This window comes from Enhydra lutris, unplaced genomic scaffold (assembly GCF_002288905.1).
Source record: "Enhydra lutris kenyoni isolate GAN:26980312 unplaced genomic scaffold, ASM228890v2 scaffoldscaffold119, whole genome shotgun sequence".
In the NCBI taxonomy this organism is placed as follows: domain Eukaryota; kingdom Metazoa; phylum Chordata; class Mammalia; order Carnivora; family Mustelidae; genus Enhydra; species Enhydra lutris.
In genome coordinates this window covers 540,367-559,083 of record NW_019154203.1, presented here as the reverse complement: position 1 = coordinate 559,083, position 18,717 = coordinate 540,367, and the positions used below count along the sequence as shown (strand labels likewise).

General features: G+C 53.2%; 1 protein-coding gene across 5 annotated transcripts in view; it reads left to right on the top strand.

The window, feature by feature from the left end:
* The window catches only part of LOC111139804 (IQ motif and Sec7 domain 2), a 76,801-nt gene extending 60,810 nt beyond the window's left edge, over window positions 1–15,991 (top strand). For 4 of the 5 annotated variants that reach the window (XM_022492207.1, XM_022492206.1, XM_022492205.1 and 1 more), the window contains 11 exons: window positions 111–1,006; window positions 2,410–2,571; window positions 3,047–3,169; window positions 4,170–4,336; window positions 6,896–7,035; window positions 7,974–8,099; window positions 10,017–10,116; window positions 10,605–10,766; window positions 12,339–12,512; window positions 13,004–13,053; window positions 13,653–15,991. In XM_022492207.1, the coding sequence (XP_022347915.1) occupies window positions 111–1,006; window positions 2,410–2,571; window positions 3,047–3,169; window positions 4,170–4,336; window positions 6,896–7,035; window positions 7,974–8,099; window positions 10,017–10,116; window positions 10,605–10,766; window positions 12,339–12,512; window positions 13,004–13,053; window positions 13,653–14,636 (3,084 nt within the window). In that variant the 3' untranslated portion in view covers window positions 14,637–15,991. The remainder of the gene's footprint in view (window positions 1–110; window positions 1,007–2,409; window positions 2,572–3,046; window positions 3,170–4,169; window positions 4,337–6,895; window positions 7,036–7,973; window positions 8,100–10,016; window positions 10,117–10,604; window positions 10,767–12,338; window positions 12,513–13,003; window positions 13,054–13,652) is intronic. The other variant, XM_022492209.1, reaches the window with a different exon arrangement.
* The last annotated feature ends 2,726 nt before the right edge of the window (window positions 15,992–18,717 follow it).

The window sequence follows — 18,717 nt, the reverse complement described above, 5'->3', positions numbered from 1 at the left end:
CTTTCACTCTTCCTTCCTTCCTCATTACTCCCTTGCACCATCCCATCCTCCTTCCCTTCTTCTTTCCTCCCTTTCTCTCCCTTTCCCCCTTCCCCTTTCCGCCCGCACAGGTAAAGTCTCTGGCTGAATCCATTGATGAGGCCCTGAACTGCCACCCATCAGGGCCCATGTCTGAGGAGCCAGGGTCAGCCCAGCTGGAGAAGCGGGAGTCAAAGGAACAGCAAGAGGACAGCTCGGCCACATCCTTCAGTGATCTTCCCCTCTACTTGGATGACCCAGTTCCCCCACCATCCCCTGAGCGACTGCCCAGCACAGAGCCCCCACCCCAGGGCCGGCCTGAGTTCTGGGCACCAGCCCCTCTCCCACCAGTTCCTCCACCAGTGCCACCAGGGACCCGGGAAGATGGTGCCCGTGAGGAAGGCACTCGCAGGGGTCCTGGGTGCTTGGAGTGCCGGGATTTCCGGCTGCGGGCCGCCCACCTCCCCCTGCTTACCATTGAGCCTCCTAGTGACAGCTCCGTGGACCTGAGTGACCGCTCAGATCGCGGCTCTGTCCACCGCCAGCTGGTGTATGAGGCTGATGGCTGCAGCCCCCATGGGACCCTGAAGCACAAGGGGCCACCAGGCAGGGCCCCAATCCCACACCGCCACTACCCAGCCCCAGAGGGCCCAGCCCCAGCCCCGCCAGGGCCCCTGCCACCAGCCCCCAACAGTGGCACCGGGCCCAGTGGTGTGGCTGGGGGTCGGAGGTTGGGGAAGTGTGAGGCAGCAGGCGAGAACTCTGATGGTGGAGATAATGAGAGCCTTGAGAGCTCCAGCAATTCCAATGAGACCATCAACTGCAGCTCTGGCTCCTCTTCGAGGGACAGCCTGAGGGAGCCTCCAGCCACAGGCCTGTGCAAGCAGACTTACCAGCGGGAGACGAGGCACAGCTGGGACTCACCAGCCTTTAACAATGATGTGGTGCAGAGGCGGCACTACAGAATTGGCCTCAACCTGTTCAATAAGTACGTGCTTCCTGCTCCTGCCTCCTCACCCCCTCCCTATCCTGCCGGGAATGCTTGGACCACGGGGGCTGGACTCCAAGCAGAGCTCCTGTTTCCGCTGTCCTCTCTCATTTTGTGGATGGGCTTTCTCCCTGGCCTGGGCAGCAGAGTGGCAGAATAGAAAGCCCTCCCCACCACACACACACACACACACACACACACACACACACACCCTTTTTCAGAAGCAGCTCTAGTCCTAGTACTGCCTCTGACTGGCTGTGGGACTTGGGGCAGGAAGCTTCCTTCTCTGGGCCCCAGTTTGCTGTCTATAGGGATAGGTTCTGAACCTCAGTTCCCCCACATCCCCTTTTCGGTGAGGAGGTGATACAGTGTATCAAGAGCCCTGATCTGAGTCCCAGGAGCCCTGGACCCCTAACCTGACTTTGGCCAAACTGTGTGTGCAGCCCTGGGCAAGGTGTGTTCCTTCCTTGGGCTTCAGGGCTTCCATCTCTTAGCAGGGTGTATATCTGAGGCACTGGGGGGCAGCGTGGGGTGCTGGAGTAGTCCGTGACCATGTCCGAGCTCTTTCCAGATGCCTGGTTTTGTGCCAGGTGCCTAGGAGCGGAGTGGAAGCGTGACATTTGGTCAGAAAAGGAAGAGAAAATGGATGCCCTATGTCTTTATAGCTTAGTAGATGCCGTCACCTGTATTTACTTCTCGCAATAGCTCGGTAAGGTGGGAAGTAGTGTCCCTGTTTTATAGAGAAGGGATTGAGGCTTGGAGAAGTAAAAAGGAGTTGTCCTGAGTCATACAACAGGTAAGTAATGGACTTGAGACTCTGGTGGCACCAAAGTCCCTTCCAAATTCCAGCCTCGTGGGGACCTAAGGCTCTGGGGTTCTGAATATGGGATAGTTCAGACCCAGATTTGGCCTTGTGGAAAGTGGGGAGTATCTTGTCTGTTGAACCACCCACAGAGGCTGGGTAATACCTTGTCTGGGTGGAATGTGAGATGCAGACAAGGTAACCTCTTTGCTTTCCTATTCAGAGGGTTTGTGACTGGGAGAGAAGGGCGTAGCCTGGAGCTCACACCTTTTCCCAGGACTCCTCTGTGCCTGCTAGGGGTATGGAAGCTCCTGGCATAGAGTGGCCTCTCATTAGATCTTAATTTTCTTTCCATTGTAGTGTGGCTCCCATGGAGGAGGAAGTTGGGTTGAGGATACCTTGGAGTTTGGAAGCTCTGTGAGAGTGGCTTCCTCTCCTTGGGCCTCAGTTTTCACATCTGTGAAGGGACTGGGCCAAATTATGTATTCAACTTCCTTGGTTCTTTGAGGCTGTGGTTGGACCCCAAATTAGTTCAAGTAGTGGGACAGAGGGCCGAGTTCTCGGAGGATAGTCATCTTATCTACCTCCCCTCTTTCTGCAGGAAGCCAGAGAAGGGCATCCAGTATCTGATCGAGCGGGGCTTCCTGTCAGACACACCGGTGGGAGTGGCTCACTTTATCCTGGAACGGAAAGGCCTGAGCCGGCAGATGATAGGGGAATTCCTAGGGAACCGGCAGAAGCAGTTCAACAGAGATGTGTTGGAGTGAGGACCCCAGGATGGGGCAGACTGGGCCAGGGATTCCTGGAAAAGGAGGGCAGGAGGGAGGAAGTGGGCAGCTGGTCCTTTTTGCACGGATAAACTTTACAAAACAGGATGAAGAGACCTTCCTGCTCCCATGCCCCTGTACTTCAAAAAGGTCTGATCTCTCTTGGCCCTATTTCTACAAGTCTTCTGGGTGGCCCTGTTTGTCCTCTGACCTGCTTTGGGCCTCAGTTTTCCTGTCTCTGAAGAGAGTGGGTCAATGGAAAGGACCCTTAGTAACCATGTGTCTGGCCTTGATTTTTCTGGGATGGATTCCATTTCAAACATTCCATCCTTGTGAGTACTTGCTAGGGCCATGGGTCCAGATTTTGAAAGTCTGGCAGTGGGGGTGTTTGTCTATTCGGGCAGGTCAGGATAGGTCAGAGGTTTTCTACAGAGGATTTGAGAGTGCCATACCCACTTCTTTGTTTCACAGCTGTGTGGTGGACGAGATGGACTTCTCCTCCATGGATTTGGATGATGCACTCCGGAAGTTCCAATCCCACATCCGGGTTCAAGGCGAGGCCCAGAAAGTGGAGCGACTCATCGAAGCCTTCAGGTGTGCCTGTCTCCCATTCCCAAAACTGCCCTTAACCTCCTTCCAGGGGGCAGCGGAGTCTGTGTCTCCAAGTCACCTCTCTGAACCTCAGACTTTCCTCACACCAGAAAATGGAAATTATAAGTCCTATCTTGCCAGGCAGTCGTGCAGTTATGAGGATCAGAGGTAGTGTACCTAGAGTATCTAGCTCAGCACCTGAGATGTGGACATCCAATAGTTGACGACAACAGCAGCCCCAGCTAACACTTGTCAAGTCCTCACCAGATAGCAGGTGCTGAGCTAGGCACTTTGCACGATTGTTTGACCAAATACTCATAACAACCCAATGAGGTAGGTGCTTTTATTATTATCCCCATGTTGCAGATAAGAAATCGGAAGTTTAGGGGGTGAAGTAACTTGCTCAGGGTCATACAATGAGTAAGAGGTGGAGCCGGGATTTGAACTCAAGTGTGTTTGCCTCCATGACCCAGTGCCCTTAACTCTTATCCTCTACCATTGAAGCTTTGGGAATTAGGCAGACCTGGATAGAAATCCTGGCCCCAACACTTCGGGGTATGTAGCAGAGAAACAGAAGAATGATGGAGAACTTATTGCTCATAATGGGAGAAGGCTTTGCCTTAAAGTCAGAAAGATCTGGATTTTCATCTTGTCTTCACCCTTTGCCAGCTCTTTCACCTTGGGCAGTTTACCTCTTTGCTTTGGGTCTCATTACTTCCTCTGTAAAATGGGGCTGCCAATCACTACCTTGCAGGCTTGTGGTAGGATTCCATGACACAATATACCTAAGTCCCCTAGCGGAGCTCCGTAAAAGGTAGTGGTAGTGATTTTTACACGCTAGTCATGGGGAAACTGAAGGAAGAAGACATGCCCAAAAGGCTTGGGGATGTTTCTTGGGGGAGAAGGCTGGGGGCACCAGACTGGATTGGTGGGGCGGGGGCGAGGGATGGTGGGTAGGTGAAGCTTACTGGTGACTAACCTTGGCCATGATCCCACCCTGCAGCCAGCGGTACTGTGTGTGTAACCCAGCCCTCGTGCGCCAGTTCCGAAACCCAGACACCATCTTCATCCTCGCTTTTGCTATCATCCTCCTCAATACTGACATGTACAGTCCCAGCGTCAAGGCTGAACGCAAGATGAAACTAGATGACTTCATCAAGAACCTGAGAGGTGACCCTATACCTCCCTATCGGCTTGTCCCATTCTTCACCTGGGAAGGGAGAGTGGGCAGATTGGGGGTGGGCTGGGGAAGGAGGGGGAAGATCACATAGACTCCCTGGAGATGAACCTATGGGGTTCTCTCCTTTTCTGCCAAAGCTGCCACGTTCCCTTATTAATTCGCTCAAATATTGTTTGTCTGCTCATTCCTGCACCGAATACTGAGCAAGTGGGTTCTGGGGTTATTATAGCAGTAAGCATGAGAGCTAAAAGCCCTGGCTCTTACCGAGCTTGTACTGATCCACTCATTGACATATCACTTCCTCTTTCCCTCTCCTCTTTATTTATGCCCATAAAGACTCATTTAATTCTTCTCTGTACCCTTTCCTCCATCCATATGTTCACTTATTCCCTTGACCAGCCAGCTGACCCTGAGTGCCTCCCATGTACCCGGCCCTGTGTTGGGCTCTAAGGACACCCCAGCCCCTGCCCTTAAAGCTCCTGGTTTGTGGGACAAACTGACTTACTAGACCAGAAACCCAACACAAGAGAAAGAGCGAATCGTGATGTTAGACAGGCCACAAGTGCAGTCAGAGCTCAGAGGAGAGAGAGCCCACCTCCAACACACTTTCTGGAAGAAGTACCGTTTTCATTTTAAGGTGGGCCTTGAAGGCATGGATAATGTGACAGAATAGCAATAGAGGAGGCTTAGGTAGCAGTAAGAATACAAAGGCACAGAGGTAGGACAAATTGTTGAGAAAACAATCAAGATGGGGTGGGCGATGCAGTCAGGAAGGTCAGTGGGAATCAATACATGAGGGCCTTGAATGCCAGGTGAGAGGGGTCACCTTGACCTTTTTTCTTTTAAGATTGTATTTATTTATTTGACAGAGAGGGGTACAGCGAGAGAGGGAACACAAGCAGGGGGAGTAGGAGAGGGAGAAGCAGGCTTCCCGCTGAGCAGGGAGCCCATTGCTGGGCTTTATCCCAGTACCCTGGGATCATGACCTGAGCCAAAGGCAGACGCTTAACCACTGAACCACCCAGGCGCCCTGACCTTTTTTTCTTAGTTTATTGTATTGATGTCAAGCCCTGGCATCTCACCAAAGACCAGCCTACTAAAAACAGCACAGACGTTAGGATTATTTAAACAGAAATGAGAGGGGGAAACAGAATTGAGGAAAAACAAACAGATGAGACAAATTGGCTGACCAGCAGGCTGTGCATGGTTGCTGGGCTCAAGCTCTTTGGCAGCTGAGGTAAAAAGGCGGTGTGATGACGGATGTTCTCTTAACACCTGCCCAAGGAGGAGGTGTGGCATTTCCAAAGGAGAAAACATCTTCCCTAGCAGAAGGTTTAGAGGGAAGAGTGAGTGGGTTTCACTCAGCAGACAGTCAGGAGTGGAGAAGGATGGTAGACTTGGGAGGAGAGTTAGATCAGAGGCCATCTGGAGCTGTCTCCCAGAATCCTGCTATTAGTCATTTATTCATTCATTCATTCATTTCACCCATCCTCTCTCCATCCGTCCTCCTCTCTCTGTATGTACACACACATACATGTACATACACACATATACACACTTATATACGTGCATACATATGTATATGTGTGTATATGTATTTGGAGAGGAAGTACCTCTCCAAATATATATACACATATATAAATACATATATATATATGTATATACATGTATATGTGTATATATATTGTATATGCATATATCTTTCCCCTCCAATTATTAAATAAATAAGCAAACAAATGAAATGAATACTTGTTCATACCCAGAAACTTCGGAAATACAGCAAATGAGAAAAAATTGTTTAATCATCCCGAATTCTGACCCCTAGAGGCAACCGTGGTTGATATTTTATTTTGTTGCTTTCTAGTCTTTTTTCCTTCTGCATATGGAACTTTTTATGAAGTTAAGATCGCGCCATGAATGTGATTATCCTGCTCTTTCTACTTACCTTGTTACAGGAATTTTCTCATGCTTTTTGTAAACACCAAGTTTTGAATAGTTGTAAATTATTTTAACTGGATACACTCAGCTTTAATTAATTGGGCCTCTATTGTGAGAACTTAGGTTGTTTCGAAGTTTTCCTGTAAGTAGCACTTGTACATGTATCTTTGCATTTATTTCTGAGTAATTCCTTAGGGCAGATTCCGAGAAAAAGAGTCATGGAATATTCAAGTGTTTGCGAAGTTATCTTCCAAAAACAGTTATGTTCATATACGTGCCCGCTTCCCTGCCCTCTTTTTAACACTGGATATATAATTTAACATTATTTTTGCTAGTTAGAAAAGAAAAAAGTATCTGATGATTTTCATCACAGCGTGCTCTGAGTTGCTTAGAAAAAATCCCCATGCTGGGAAAGAAAGCAGCTGGTCGTCCAATTGCTTGGCAAAGGACGCCTTTTCTGGCCCAGTCCTGACCAAAGGACTGAAGGTGCCCTCTCCTTCCAGTCATAGCCATTGTTTGCACTCCTGCTTCAGTGTGGGATATTGTGGAGAACCCCTGCCACCCACTCCCCACATTTATGCAATATATCCCTGTGTTGCTCCCCTCCGTAGGGGTTGACAATGGTGAAGACATCCCCCGAGACCTCCTGGTGGGCATCTACCAGCGTATCCAGGGCCGTGAACTGCGAACCAATGATGACCATGTGTCCCAGGTGCAGGCCGTGGAGCGCATGATTGTGGGCAAGAAACCGGTAAGTGCCTTGGGGGGCTGCAGAGGGTACAGGATTTGGGCTGGCTTCTGCCACTGAGTGGCGGGTAAGTCAGTTCCCCTCTCTGAGCCCCAGACTCCCCGTCTCCTGCTGAATGGAGTGGGTGATAATGCATTCCTCGGGGGTCGTGGTGCAGAGTGAGATGCTCTTGGGGGAATGCCTCTAGTGTACATCCTTTCCACCTGTAGTTTTGCCTCTCCATCCCAGGTGAGGAGCCAAGGTAATAGTTAGCTGATAACCAAAACCAAGAACACCCTCTAGTCTTATAGTCAACAAACATTTACAGATGTTGGGATGCCTGGGTGGCTCAGTTGGTTGAGTGTCTGCCTTTGGCTTAGGTCATGATCCCAGTGTCCTGGGATCAAGCCCCGAATCAGGCTCCCTGCTCAGTGGAGAGCCTACTTCTCCCTCTCCCTCTCCCACTCCCCCTGCTTGTGTTCCCTCTCTTGCTGTATCTCTCTCCATCAAATAAATAAATAAAATCTTTTTTAAAAAAAACATTACAGATGCCTTTCCACAGAGCCCAGCATTTCACTAGGGAATAGGAACACTGATATGAATCAGATAGTCTCCGTCCTTGGGGACATTCACAGACTGGGAGTGGGGAGTGTCAGCATAATACTTCTTTTTGCCTTATAGTCAGTCTAAGGGAGCAGAAAGGAGGGAAAAGTCATTTTCAGTCATAGAACTGGGATGGGGAGGAAGAGTGGAATATGCAACTGGGCAAAAAAGGCACTCCAGACAGAGAGAGCTCTAAGAACAAAGGCAAGCCGACACCTGCATTGCTCGGACTCCTCGTGTCACAGTGACAGTGATATGTATCAGAGGTAGACTTCCTCCTGAGGTTAAACAGTAAGGTGCCGGAGGCCCGAAGCTGGCATGCTAGCCTTGCTGACACCTATTTCTTCATGCCTGACTAGGTCTTGTCTCTTCCTCACCGTCGACTGGTTTGCTGCTGTCAACTCTATGAGGTGCCAGATCCAAACCGCCCCCAGCGGCTAGGGTTGCATCAGCGGGAAGTATTCCTCTTCAACGATCTCCTTGTGGTATGTGCCTTGGGGTACGGGGGGCAGGGGAAGGAAATGAAGAGGAGGTGGTGAACTTGGACCCTGGGTCTGGGGTGAACCACGTTAACGGTGGCAGGTGGAGGCGTGGTGGGTGAGGTGCTTCGCCATGGGCTCTGTGCCGTCTTGGATAAGGCACAGGCCCCCTCTCCCCCTCTTTCCCCTTTCGGATCCATTTGGTGGTGGTGGACAGCTGCACGGGGGAGAAAATGTGAGGACCAGGGGAGTTGACAGACCTACAACCTGGGAAGCCATAGGAAAAGTCCCCGTCCATCTCTATAGCCCAGAGTGTTGGCTGGAAGGAGAGGAACCTGTGACCCTGAGGTTACTCCGAAACCTTCAGGTGGTCAGGATGATCAAAGTGATTCTGAAAACCAAGCTTGTCACCACTGTAGACATGCATCTTTTAGAGCTGGGACTCTTAAGGACTCTGCCAGTGGGAAGAGAATTTCAGGGTTTCCCTTCCAACCTACGCGGAGCAAGAACCAGTATCCTGCATGGCCCCCTGGTTGCATGACTGCGGAGACAGAAGACTGCCTTCCTCCAAGGCAGCCAGTTTCCTGGTTAGACAGCTCTGATTGGTAGAAACTGTCTCCCAATGGGTTTCTTCTAACCATCTTCCCTGGGCCCCTGCAATCACAGAGAACAAGTCTTTCTTCTGCTCCTCAGGGATTTGAGGACAGTGACCTGTTCCCCCCGACCCTACCCCCGTGGTCTTCTCTAATTCTTTAGAACAGGGTCTCTCAATCTCAACACTACTAACATTTGGGGCAGGATAACTGTTATGGGGGCTATTTTGTGCATTGGAAGACATATAGCAGCATCCTTGGTCTCGACCTCCTAGATACTAGTAGCACTCCTTTAAGCAAAACTGTTTCCAGACATTGCTAGATGTCCCCCAGGGTTCGAAGTCATCCCTAGTTGAGAATTGCTGCTTTAGATGAAGCCCCTCCAATGCCTTCTCTAAGCCTCAATTTCCTCCTCTGTGAAGTGGGGCTAATCCCTATCTCATGGGTTGTCCTGAGGATGGAGTTAACAAGTCAGATGGGGAATAGCCTAACCCAGAGGAGGGCCTGGCTCACACAGGTGCTAAGTAAATGTCTCACCACCTCTCACACACTGACGCCAGTGTGTGTCCAGCCCCGTGCTAAGCACTGGGTTCACAGAGATGAGCAAAACTCAGTCCTTGTTCTTGGGAGCTCACGGTCCGAAGGACTGAAAAAAAAAAAAATGCTTTGCATAACCACACGCTGTAACAGCCCTGAAATGAAGTATTTTGCTTTTAAATGCCACTCGTAGACTGCCTGAGGTGTTCAGAGCCTATGGTGGTCGAATCCAGAGTGCCCAACTACTTAACAAAGACCCTGGGCTATTGAGAGGAAGACCCGTTAGCTCTAGACATGGGTTCATTGGCATTTGCCATTGTTGGCTGGGATCTTCAGGGATGGGCAAGAAACCTGAAAACCAGACTCCTCTTGGTGCTCCCAGTCCAGCAGGGGGCGACCACTCCCGCACAGTGCTCAGCTAAAGCCTCATGGTGAAAGGCACCGAAGCAGCAGCTTACCAGAAGCTCAGAGAAGGGGGTGGGGTAGGGGAGTCGTGTGAGGTGTTAGATACAACAGGCTTTCTGGAGAGGACAGCATTCAGTTACTTCCTGTAAAAATCGTATATGCCTGTTGTGCGTCGTCATTACACATGAGGAACTTGCATTTTCTCCCGTCTCTTCTGTTCTGCTTCTCAAGCTTCAGTTCTTCCCAGCTCATGGGTATGTGTGTTTGTGTGTATATGTCCGCTAGTGGTGGTGGGAGGGGAGAGGGCAGCTATGAGAAATAGGTGTCATGTGGAAATTCCCCACCCCAAACCCTGCCTCTTGTCTTTTTCCCACCCCCCCCGCCAAAGGTCACCAAAATTTTCCAGAAGAAGAAGATCTTGGTGACGTACAGCTTCCGTCAGTCCTTTCCTCTCGTGGAAATGCACATGCAGCTCTTCCAGAATTCATGTGAGTCCCTTCCTGGATTCCTGCATCCCAAAAGTCTATGCCATGGCCCCCATGCTCATCCTTCATCTGTACCAACCTCCGGTTTTTTTGGAGCCGTTTATGATGGGACTAAGATCTCCAAAGCACCTACTTGGTCCTGGGATGCAGGGCAGACCAGGGTGAAGTATAATTTGGGTCCGTGCCCTGGGGAGCTCGTGGTCTGGCAGAGAGAACCTTGGGGTGTGTATGTTTTCTGGTGGGCCAAAGAGATGGTGATCTTGCTGTGCTTTGAAGGACCAAGCCAGAGGAGCTTTGTTGGGTGGCTGCAGAAGCAATGTGAGTAGAAGCAGAGACGTGAAGGAAGGGATTTGAGAGAGCAGCTAGAGTTCAATTTGCCTTCATATCTGGAGTACAGGGAGTAACGGGGCCTTGAGTACCAGAAGTTTGGGGGTTGCGGGGTGGGGCAAAGGGGAGCTGCTGAAGATCCCCGACCTCCCCATTCCCCGCAGATTACCAGTTTGGGATCAAGCTGCTGTCCGCGGTACCTGGCGGGGAACGCAAAGTCCTCATCATCTTCAACGCCCCCAGCCTCCAGGACCGGCTTCGCTTCACATCTGACTTGCGCGAGTCCATTGCCGAGGTGCAGGAGATGGAGAAATACCGCGTGGAGTGTGAGTAGCCCAGCGGCGCCTCTTTCCCCTTTTCCTGACACAGCACCCTGCAGAGACCAAGAATCCTGTCCTTTGAGAAGCTCAGAGTCGAGGGTGAGCTTGTCCAGCCTTCCTACCCTCAATCTAAGGAAACTTTCAGCCTCTGCTTGAATACCTTCAGTGACAAGAGGCTCATTGCCTCTGAACAGCAGATTATTACGCCAAGCCCTAATTGTGAACCAACTCTTCCTTCTATTGAAAGGCGGCAGGGAGAAGAATCAGGGTTCTGGAGGTAGGACTCTAGTTTCAGATCCCAGGTTTGCTACTTATTACTTAGGTAAACCAGGGCAAGTTGCCTGACTCCCTGAGCCCCAGTTTCTTTATACGTGACATTGGGAAGATGAAATCTCCTTCACAGAGTTGTGGAGATTCGATGAGGTAAGGTAGACAAGGTGTCCTCTTCCCACATTCCAGTTCCTGAGCTGAGTCCCTATCACCCATTCTTGTGGCCCCCAGAGGCCGCATCAAGTCACTTTCAGCATATATAATGGGAAATAGTGATTACATCTCATTCCGCTCGATGCCCTCCAAGTTTTCTCTTCTCCAGGCTAAGCAGTCACAGTTAAGTAACATGGTGTTGAGGAGAAAGAGGCAGGCAGACACAGAGAGAGAAACTGAGGCAGTGGACAGCTGCTTGGTGAGCTCTTCATGGTTCCAGGGTCAATGCTACTCCTCAGCAAGGCAGGGTCATACATTTCAGTTTACCAGATCCTTGAGACCCAGGGGCTAATTAGAGAGGGGTGAGCATACCAACATGAGGGGGAAGGCGATAGAGGTCTCCATGACCTCCTCAGGGAGGTGGGGTATAAAGAGGCTGGAGAATGTAGGCTTTGGACTCAGGCAGACCTGCTTCCGGAATATGGGCTCCCCATTTCCAGCTGTATGACTCTGGGCAAGCTCTATGACTTCCCGGATTCTCAGTTTCTTCCTCTGAAAAATGTGGACGATAATGCCTTACCTCTGAACTGTCGTGAGATGGAGCGAAATCAAGTAAACACAGCTCCCAGCATACTGCTGGCATATAATAGAGGCTTCGATTCCTGTTGGTTTTCTGCTCCTGTCCTTCCAGGAGCCCTCTGCTCTGGAGCAAGATATCTGAGAACCGAGCAGACTTTGGAATGATTGCCCTTTGCCATAATCCTTCCTGCCCCTGCTGTGACCAGCAGCTGTGAAGCTGTTTTGAAGGGCAGGGTGGTTTGGAAGACCAGATTGAGAGTGGGCAGGGGAGCTGGGAGCAAGAAAGGTGAGAGGAAGAGGGGAGGAGCAGGAGGAACAGGAGGAGCAGGCACCAGAGAGGAACAGAGGGAAAACCCAGCCAGAGGACATGGCACAAAACGGGGCTGGGCAGTGTGGGCAGCGGGGAGGGGGGCTTCAAAGATGGAGCTGAGGTTTGGGGGTAGCATGCTGCCTGTCCAGTGGGCAAAGCAGGAGCCCTGGGGAGAGAGTGGGCAAGGGTGGGGAAGGCTCATCTGTCAGGTGGCCTTTCACTCCTATCCCTGACCTTCTCTCCCTGTCTCTCCCACTACCACCCAGCGGAGCTAGAGAAGCAGAAAGGTATGATGCGGCCTAACGCCTCACAGCCGGGAGGGGCCAAGGACTCCGTGAATGGCACGCTGGCCCGCAGCAGCCTGGAAGACACGTATGGGGCAGGCGATGGGCTCAAACGGGGCGCACTCAGCAGTTCCCTGCGAGACCTCTCTGACGCAGGCAAGTCTTTGGGGCCCTGCCCTGGCTGGGGAGATGTGGGACAGGGCGTCCTCTCTGCCTCCTATCACACTGACCGCCAGCCTTCCCTGCACCCACCATACACGCATGCACCCTGCCTTTATCCAGAGCCCTAGGCACCATGCCGCAGGGGGCCTGGGAGCCAGGTCAGATCAGGTGGAGCCCAGAGTCTGGGCCAGGGAGTGTGAAGTGGGGCCACAGTCTCAGCCCCTCTCTCTCGCTGCTCCACCTCTCCTCCTCTCTTTCCTCTTCTCTCTCTCCGGTACCACCTCTCCTCCTTCTCCATCTTTTCCTCCTCTCACGCCTCCTCCTCCACCTCTCCTCCTCCCCACCTTCCCCTCTTCAATGGGGGAAAGGGAATAGGGGTGTCTGTCCCCGGGAGGGGCCCAGGCCTGGTGCCCAGCTCTGGAGCCCAGCAGGGTGGGGAGGGGGGGTTGCTGCTCTGACGCTGGGCTCCTTGCTTGTGGGTGCAGGGAAGCGGGGGCGGCGTAACAGCGTGGGATCGCTGGACAGCACCATCGAAGTAAGTGCCAGCTCCTGCCCCACTCGCCCTCTGCATGAGCCCTGCCCTGCCTCAGAGCCCCAGAGGAAGAGGGGACCTGTTGCTTCCCCCTCTTCCCTGATGGGAACCTCGAGGCTGCCTCTCCCAGCCAACCACTCTCTCCATCTGTCCTCAACTCTGTCTGTCCTCACTCTGCCTGTCTCTCAGTCTGTCTTCCACTCTCCCTAGCCCCTCTCAACCCCAGGGCCGACTCTGAGTAGAGATGCCCTTGGAGTTGGACCGTGAGAAGCTCTCACCTCCAAGTCCTGCCCTTTGAGCCGGAGCAAGTCACTCTGTGTCTCTCCGGGCCTAGCATTCTCCCTGCCTGCAAAATGGGGATAAGGAGGAGGTCCTACTGATTCTTCCTCTCCCGGCGGAGGCTCAGATGAGATAGTGGATGTGACAGCAGAGCTCTGCAAGCTGGGGAGCTCCACGTACAAAGTACAGGACTGTTACTGGCTTTCATTATGCCCTGGGTGTTCCTGTCTCCCCAGCTCCAGCCCTCAGGGACCGGGTGGAGTTTAGGGTTGGGGGTTTAGGAAGTCTAGACTGGCCTGACTGTCCCCCCTCCCCGCTTCCAGGGGTCTGTTATTAGCAGTCCACGCCCTCACCAGAGGATGCCACCTCCGCCCCCACCCCCGCCGCCAGAGGAGTACAAGAGCCAGAGGCCCGTCTCCAACTCCTCATCCTTCCTGGGCTCCCTGTTTGGAAGCAAGCGGGGCAAGGGGCCCTTCCAGATGCCACCACCGCCGACAGGCCAGGCTTCTGCCTCCTCTTCATCTGCTTCTTCCACCCACCACCACCACCACCACCACCACCATGGTCACAGCCACGGTGGCCTGGGGGTGCTGCCTGATGGGCAGTCCAAGCTCCAGGCCCTGCATGCCCAATATTGCCAAGGACCAGGCCCTGCCCCACCGCCCCACCCCCCCCCCCCGCCCTCCCTCCCCCCCCCGCCCCCCCCCCTCCCCCCACCTCCTCAGCAGCCCCCGCCCCTGCCCCAGCTGGGCTCTATTCCACCACCACCTGCCTCGGCCCCACCTGTGGGGCCACATCGCCACTTCCACGCCCATGGCCCTGTTCCAGGCCCCCAGCACTACACCTTGGGCCGGCCAGGCAGGGCCCCCAGACGGGGGGCTGGAGGACACCCTCAGTTTGCTCCACACGGCCGCCACCCCCTGCACCAGCCCACATCCCCATTGCCCCTGTACAGTCCTGCCCCCCAGCACCCACCAGCCCACAAACAGGGCCCCAAACACTTCATCTTCAGCCACCACCCACAGATGATGCCAGCAGCAGGGGCCACTGGGGGCCCTGGATCCCGGCCACCAGGGGGCTCCTATTCCCACCCTCACCACCCCCAGTCACCCTTGTCACCACACTCACCCATCCCACCCCACCCTTCCTACCCACCCCTGCCCCCACCTTCACCCCACACCCCACACTCGCCCCTGCCGCCCACCTCCCCCCATGGCCCATTGCACGCCTCTGGGCCCCCTGGCACGGCCAACCCACCCAGTGCGAACCCCAAGGCCAAGCCAAGCCGGATCAGCACCGTGGTCTGATGAACAGAGGGAGTGAGCTGGGGCCCAGGGAGGTCTGGGGAATCCACAAGAGATTCCCCGGTTTTTCCAAAATATATGTACACATAGAGATGCCCTCCTCCCCACTTCCTCCCTGCCTTGGAACCCCTCCTCTAACCCACAACAGCTGCCGTGGGGTTTCCTTCCAGATTCAAGGATCCTTGCCACTTGAAGCCTGGACGCAGGGCTCTCAAGCCCTGGGGAGTGGTGAGGAACTTTTGGAGATCCTCCTCCTTCTTCTTTTTTTTTTTTTTTTTTTCCCCTCTACTCTCTCCATCACCACTCCCCGCCCCCAACCCTCACTCCCTGAGGTGGCCTCAGACCTCTGGGCCAGTGTGGGCTCCCTGTTAGCTCTGGCTGGCAGAGAAGGGCAGACAGGTGTCAGGAGCAGCGAGGGTGAAGTTTTCCCCAGAGCACCTCTAGCCACGCAGGGCTAGGAGGGAGCTCCATAGAGTTGTGGCCAACCTTCAGTTGGCTCCGTCCTCTCTCAGACCTCAGGGCCTGGCTAAATTCCTCCATGTGTCTCTCCACCTGCCCGAGGAACAGGGCTGTAGGTGCCCTCAGTGGGTGGGCCCCCACTAACGCTGGCCCCCATAGGGGCAGTCCCTCCCCTCCAGAGCCAGCCTCTGTCCTCTTTCCAGGGGGCCTCAGCCCAGACCTCTTCAGCTTTGGGACCTTGCCTCTCACAGCAACGTTCTTATCCTAATCAAAGTCCAGACAGGTTTGGGCGGGGGGGGGGTGGTGTGGGGGGGACTCAAGTCTGGGATGAGAAGGGCACTGCCCTCCCTCACCCATATTGCATGCCCCCCATTCCCTTACACCTACCCCACCTACAACTGAAGACAATGCACTTTACAGATCTTGCCCACATACACCTCGCTGGGGCAGGGCAGCCAGCATCAGCCCTGGGGAGACAGGCTCCCAGAGGGCCACCATAAGCCCATGATGTCCTTCCTGAGGCAGATTGAAGCCATCAGAGCGGGGGCTGGGAGCCAGGATGCCTGACTCCTTCTGTACGTCAAAATCTCTGCCGCCTCTCCAACTCCTTTACAGCCCTGTTTATTTATTATAAATATATTTTTTACAAGCCCCAGCTCTTCCTCTCTCCCCACATACCCAGCTCCTTTCTCAGTTCCTGTCTCCTTCTGCCCCCTACCCACCATGGGCTGTAGTACAGACAGACAGACCCTGGCTGTATGAAGGTCCAGGGACCCAGGGGCTTGGGGGTGGGGGAGGGCAGCAGCCAGAGGGGCTGTACGGAGAGGAGCTGGGGTTCAGGCATTGTCTTTTTTCCTCCTTGTATATAAGAATGTATATTTGATGCCTCATAAAAGACCTTGTGCTCACCTCCCGCCTCTGCCTCCTACTTATGCCCCCTCCCCCTGGGGTGGAGCCCATGGAGAGAGAGGCCTTTAGCCCAGGGAGGTGAGGAGTGAAGGGTAGCAGCCCAGGCACCTGGGTGGGTGAGATGCCTTGGGTGGGTGGAAGGTGGGGGAGGAGGGAGGTTTCCCCATCTCAGCTTGTTAACTGCCATGTGACAGCAGCAAGGGTGTATGGGCTTTGGAGTTGAGCCAGTTCAAATCCTGGGGTTTTCCTTCCTGAAGCACACACACTTGGGAAAAGCACCCTCTCAGACTTGGTCTTCTTGATTTAAAACTGGAGGGGATGAGCTGTTGCCACATGGAATTGTGATGATGACAGGTGGTGACGAATGTCAAGCAGACAGCGTGGAGTAGGTGCTCGGGAAGTTAGTTCCCTGCTTACTTTCTCAGGTTGGAGACTTCCTTCTGCTCTCCTGCCATCCATGCTTACCCTTCCTGTGGCTGGCCTGGCTTTGTCCTGGGGCCCTCTCTACACCCCTGGGGCAAGCCGTGTTTCTGCCCTGGAGGGTAGGTGGGCAGGTAGGTGACCTGGGCCAGGAAGCCAGGGGCTAGATCCATTGTAAGAGCTCTCAACATGTATATACTTAGGTTGTCAGGTAACAAATAGCTGGATTCTCTTCAGCTTACACGGGAGTGGACAAGTCCAGAGAAGGGAAGGGTCTTTTCCAAGTCCACACAGCAAGTCGGGACAGGGGTTCCTGCCACTCTCCAGTCCCCCTAACCGCCTCCTTAGGAAATGAACACATTTCCAGCCCCACCAATTATGTCTTTGCAGAGTCCAGGAGGAATGGGGCTGAACATTGGCTCTTGGTTAGAGTCAGCAGCGTTCCCAGAAGCAGCAGTCAGTAAACATTTTTGGTGCCTTCTTAGAGTCTGGAATAGCCAGAGGTGTCTCGGTTTTTCCACTTCGTATGCACATTCTAGTGGAAGAAGAAGCTGGGGCCATCTTGATGCCTCCTCCAGGATCCAACCTGAGCTTTTGAAGAACTTAGATCCAGAGGGGCCAGAATGAAGTCCAATAAGCATTTTGCTTGTTGGCTTCTTCCCTGGTTGCTCCCCCTTCTCCCACTTTCAACCTAATGCTGGTTTTGTCTTCCCAAAGTTTAGCTGTTAGCCCTTGAATCCTTGCTTAGTCACAGACTTGACCAGGTTGCCGTCGGCAGCTCACCTAGCCCCTCAGAGGCTGGTCTTTCACCTGTATAATAAGGATAATAATCTTGCAGGGAAATTGTTCACAGATGCATGTGAAATGCCTGCCTCCTGCACAGTAAGCTGTTCTCTGCCACCTACAGAAACGAACGAAAACTCCTTGTCTTGACATTGGAGGTCCTCCACCGCGTGGCCCCAGTCGATCTCCTCGTCCTCATTCCTCGCCCACACTTCGACCACCCACTCACTGTTCCCCGAGAAGGCCTGTGTGTAATTTTCCGGCTCCGTATTTTACCTGTGCCTGCCCCCACCCCCGCCAAAGGTGCCTCCCCAATTCCCTGATGAAGATTTCCTCCCTCTGGTGAGATTGGGCTTAAAAGACCCAGCCCTCACAAAATGTGCCCTTGATCACATCCTCTGACATCTTTCATGTCCTCTTTCTTCCCCACTAGGCCACAAGTGGCTCAAGAGTGACAATGGTCTGAATCATTGCTGTCCAGAGCGTTGCACGGCACAGATGACACTGAAATTTTGTTGATTTGAGTGAATGTATAGTTCTTTCTGAGCTGAGTCCTAGAGTAAGGTATCTTTGCATTGGTTGGTTTCCTGATTGGTACAACCTGCGTACCGACAGTCCCCCCCCCCCCCCCCCACCGCCCCTGGACCTCTTCATGCCTCCTTCAGCTCTTTCCTATGTTCTCCCCTCCCCTCCTCAGTGCAGCACCAGCACTCGGCTGTCCCTGTCCCCCCTCCCTATCCTCTGCTCCCCAGAGCCTCACCGTCCAGACTGTGGAGGAGGGGTATTTCGGCTCCTCACCTCCCCATTTCTTTGAGGGCCTGAAGACAAGAAGCCCAGTGGCTGTCCAGCCTTCCAAGGTTCTACTGACCATCTCTTTGGGGACATGGATGGGAAGGGACAACACATAACAAAGGACAAAGGTCCTAGACACTCACAGTGTTCTTTGTCCTAGACCAGAGCTGTCCAATAATCCTTTCTGTGATGATGGAAATGTCCTATATTTGTGCTGTCCAGTACAGTAACCCCTAGCACATGTGGCTACTGGGCCCTTGAAATGTGGCCAGTATAACTGAGGAACTGATTTTTATTTTTTAATTTAAATAGAAATAGCCACGTGTGGGTGGTGGCTGCCATATTAGAGCAGGACAAGACCTTCAGGAGGGAACAGCCTGGCAGGGATAATGTCCATGCCATATGATACTAAGTGCAGGCCCAGAAGGGAGCAGAGTATGTGGGGGGGGTACAAAGAAGGGGAAAACCCAACTTTGGGTGGCGGTATGGGTGAGCAAGGAGGGCACTGCCCCTTTAGCTGAGTCTTGAGTGGTAAGTAGGAATCACCCTGGTAAAGAAGGGCATTCGTCAGAGGGAGCAGGGTAGACAAGGGTGTGGAGGGAGTTGTGTGAGTGTGTGATTGTTAGTGGCATAGTGAGAAGGAATGGGAGAGGGAAGCCCAGGTGGCAGGCATGGCCTATTCTCGAAGCCCAGAGGCTGGCAGGCAGTGTGCCCTCTTTCC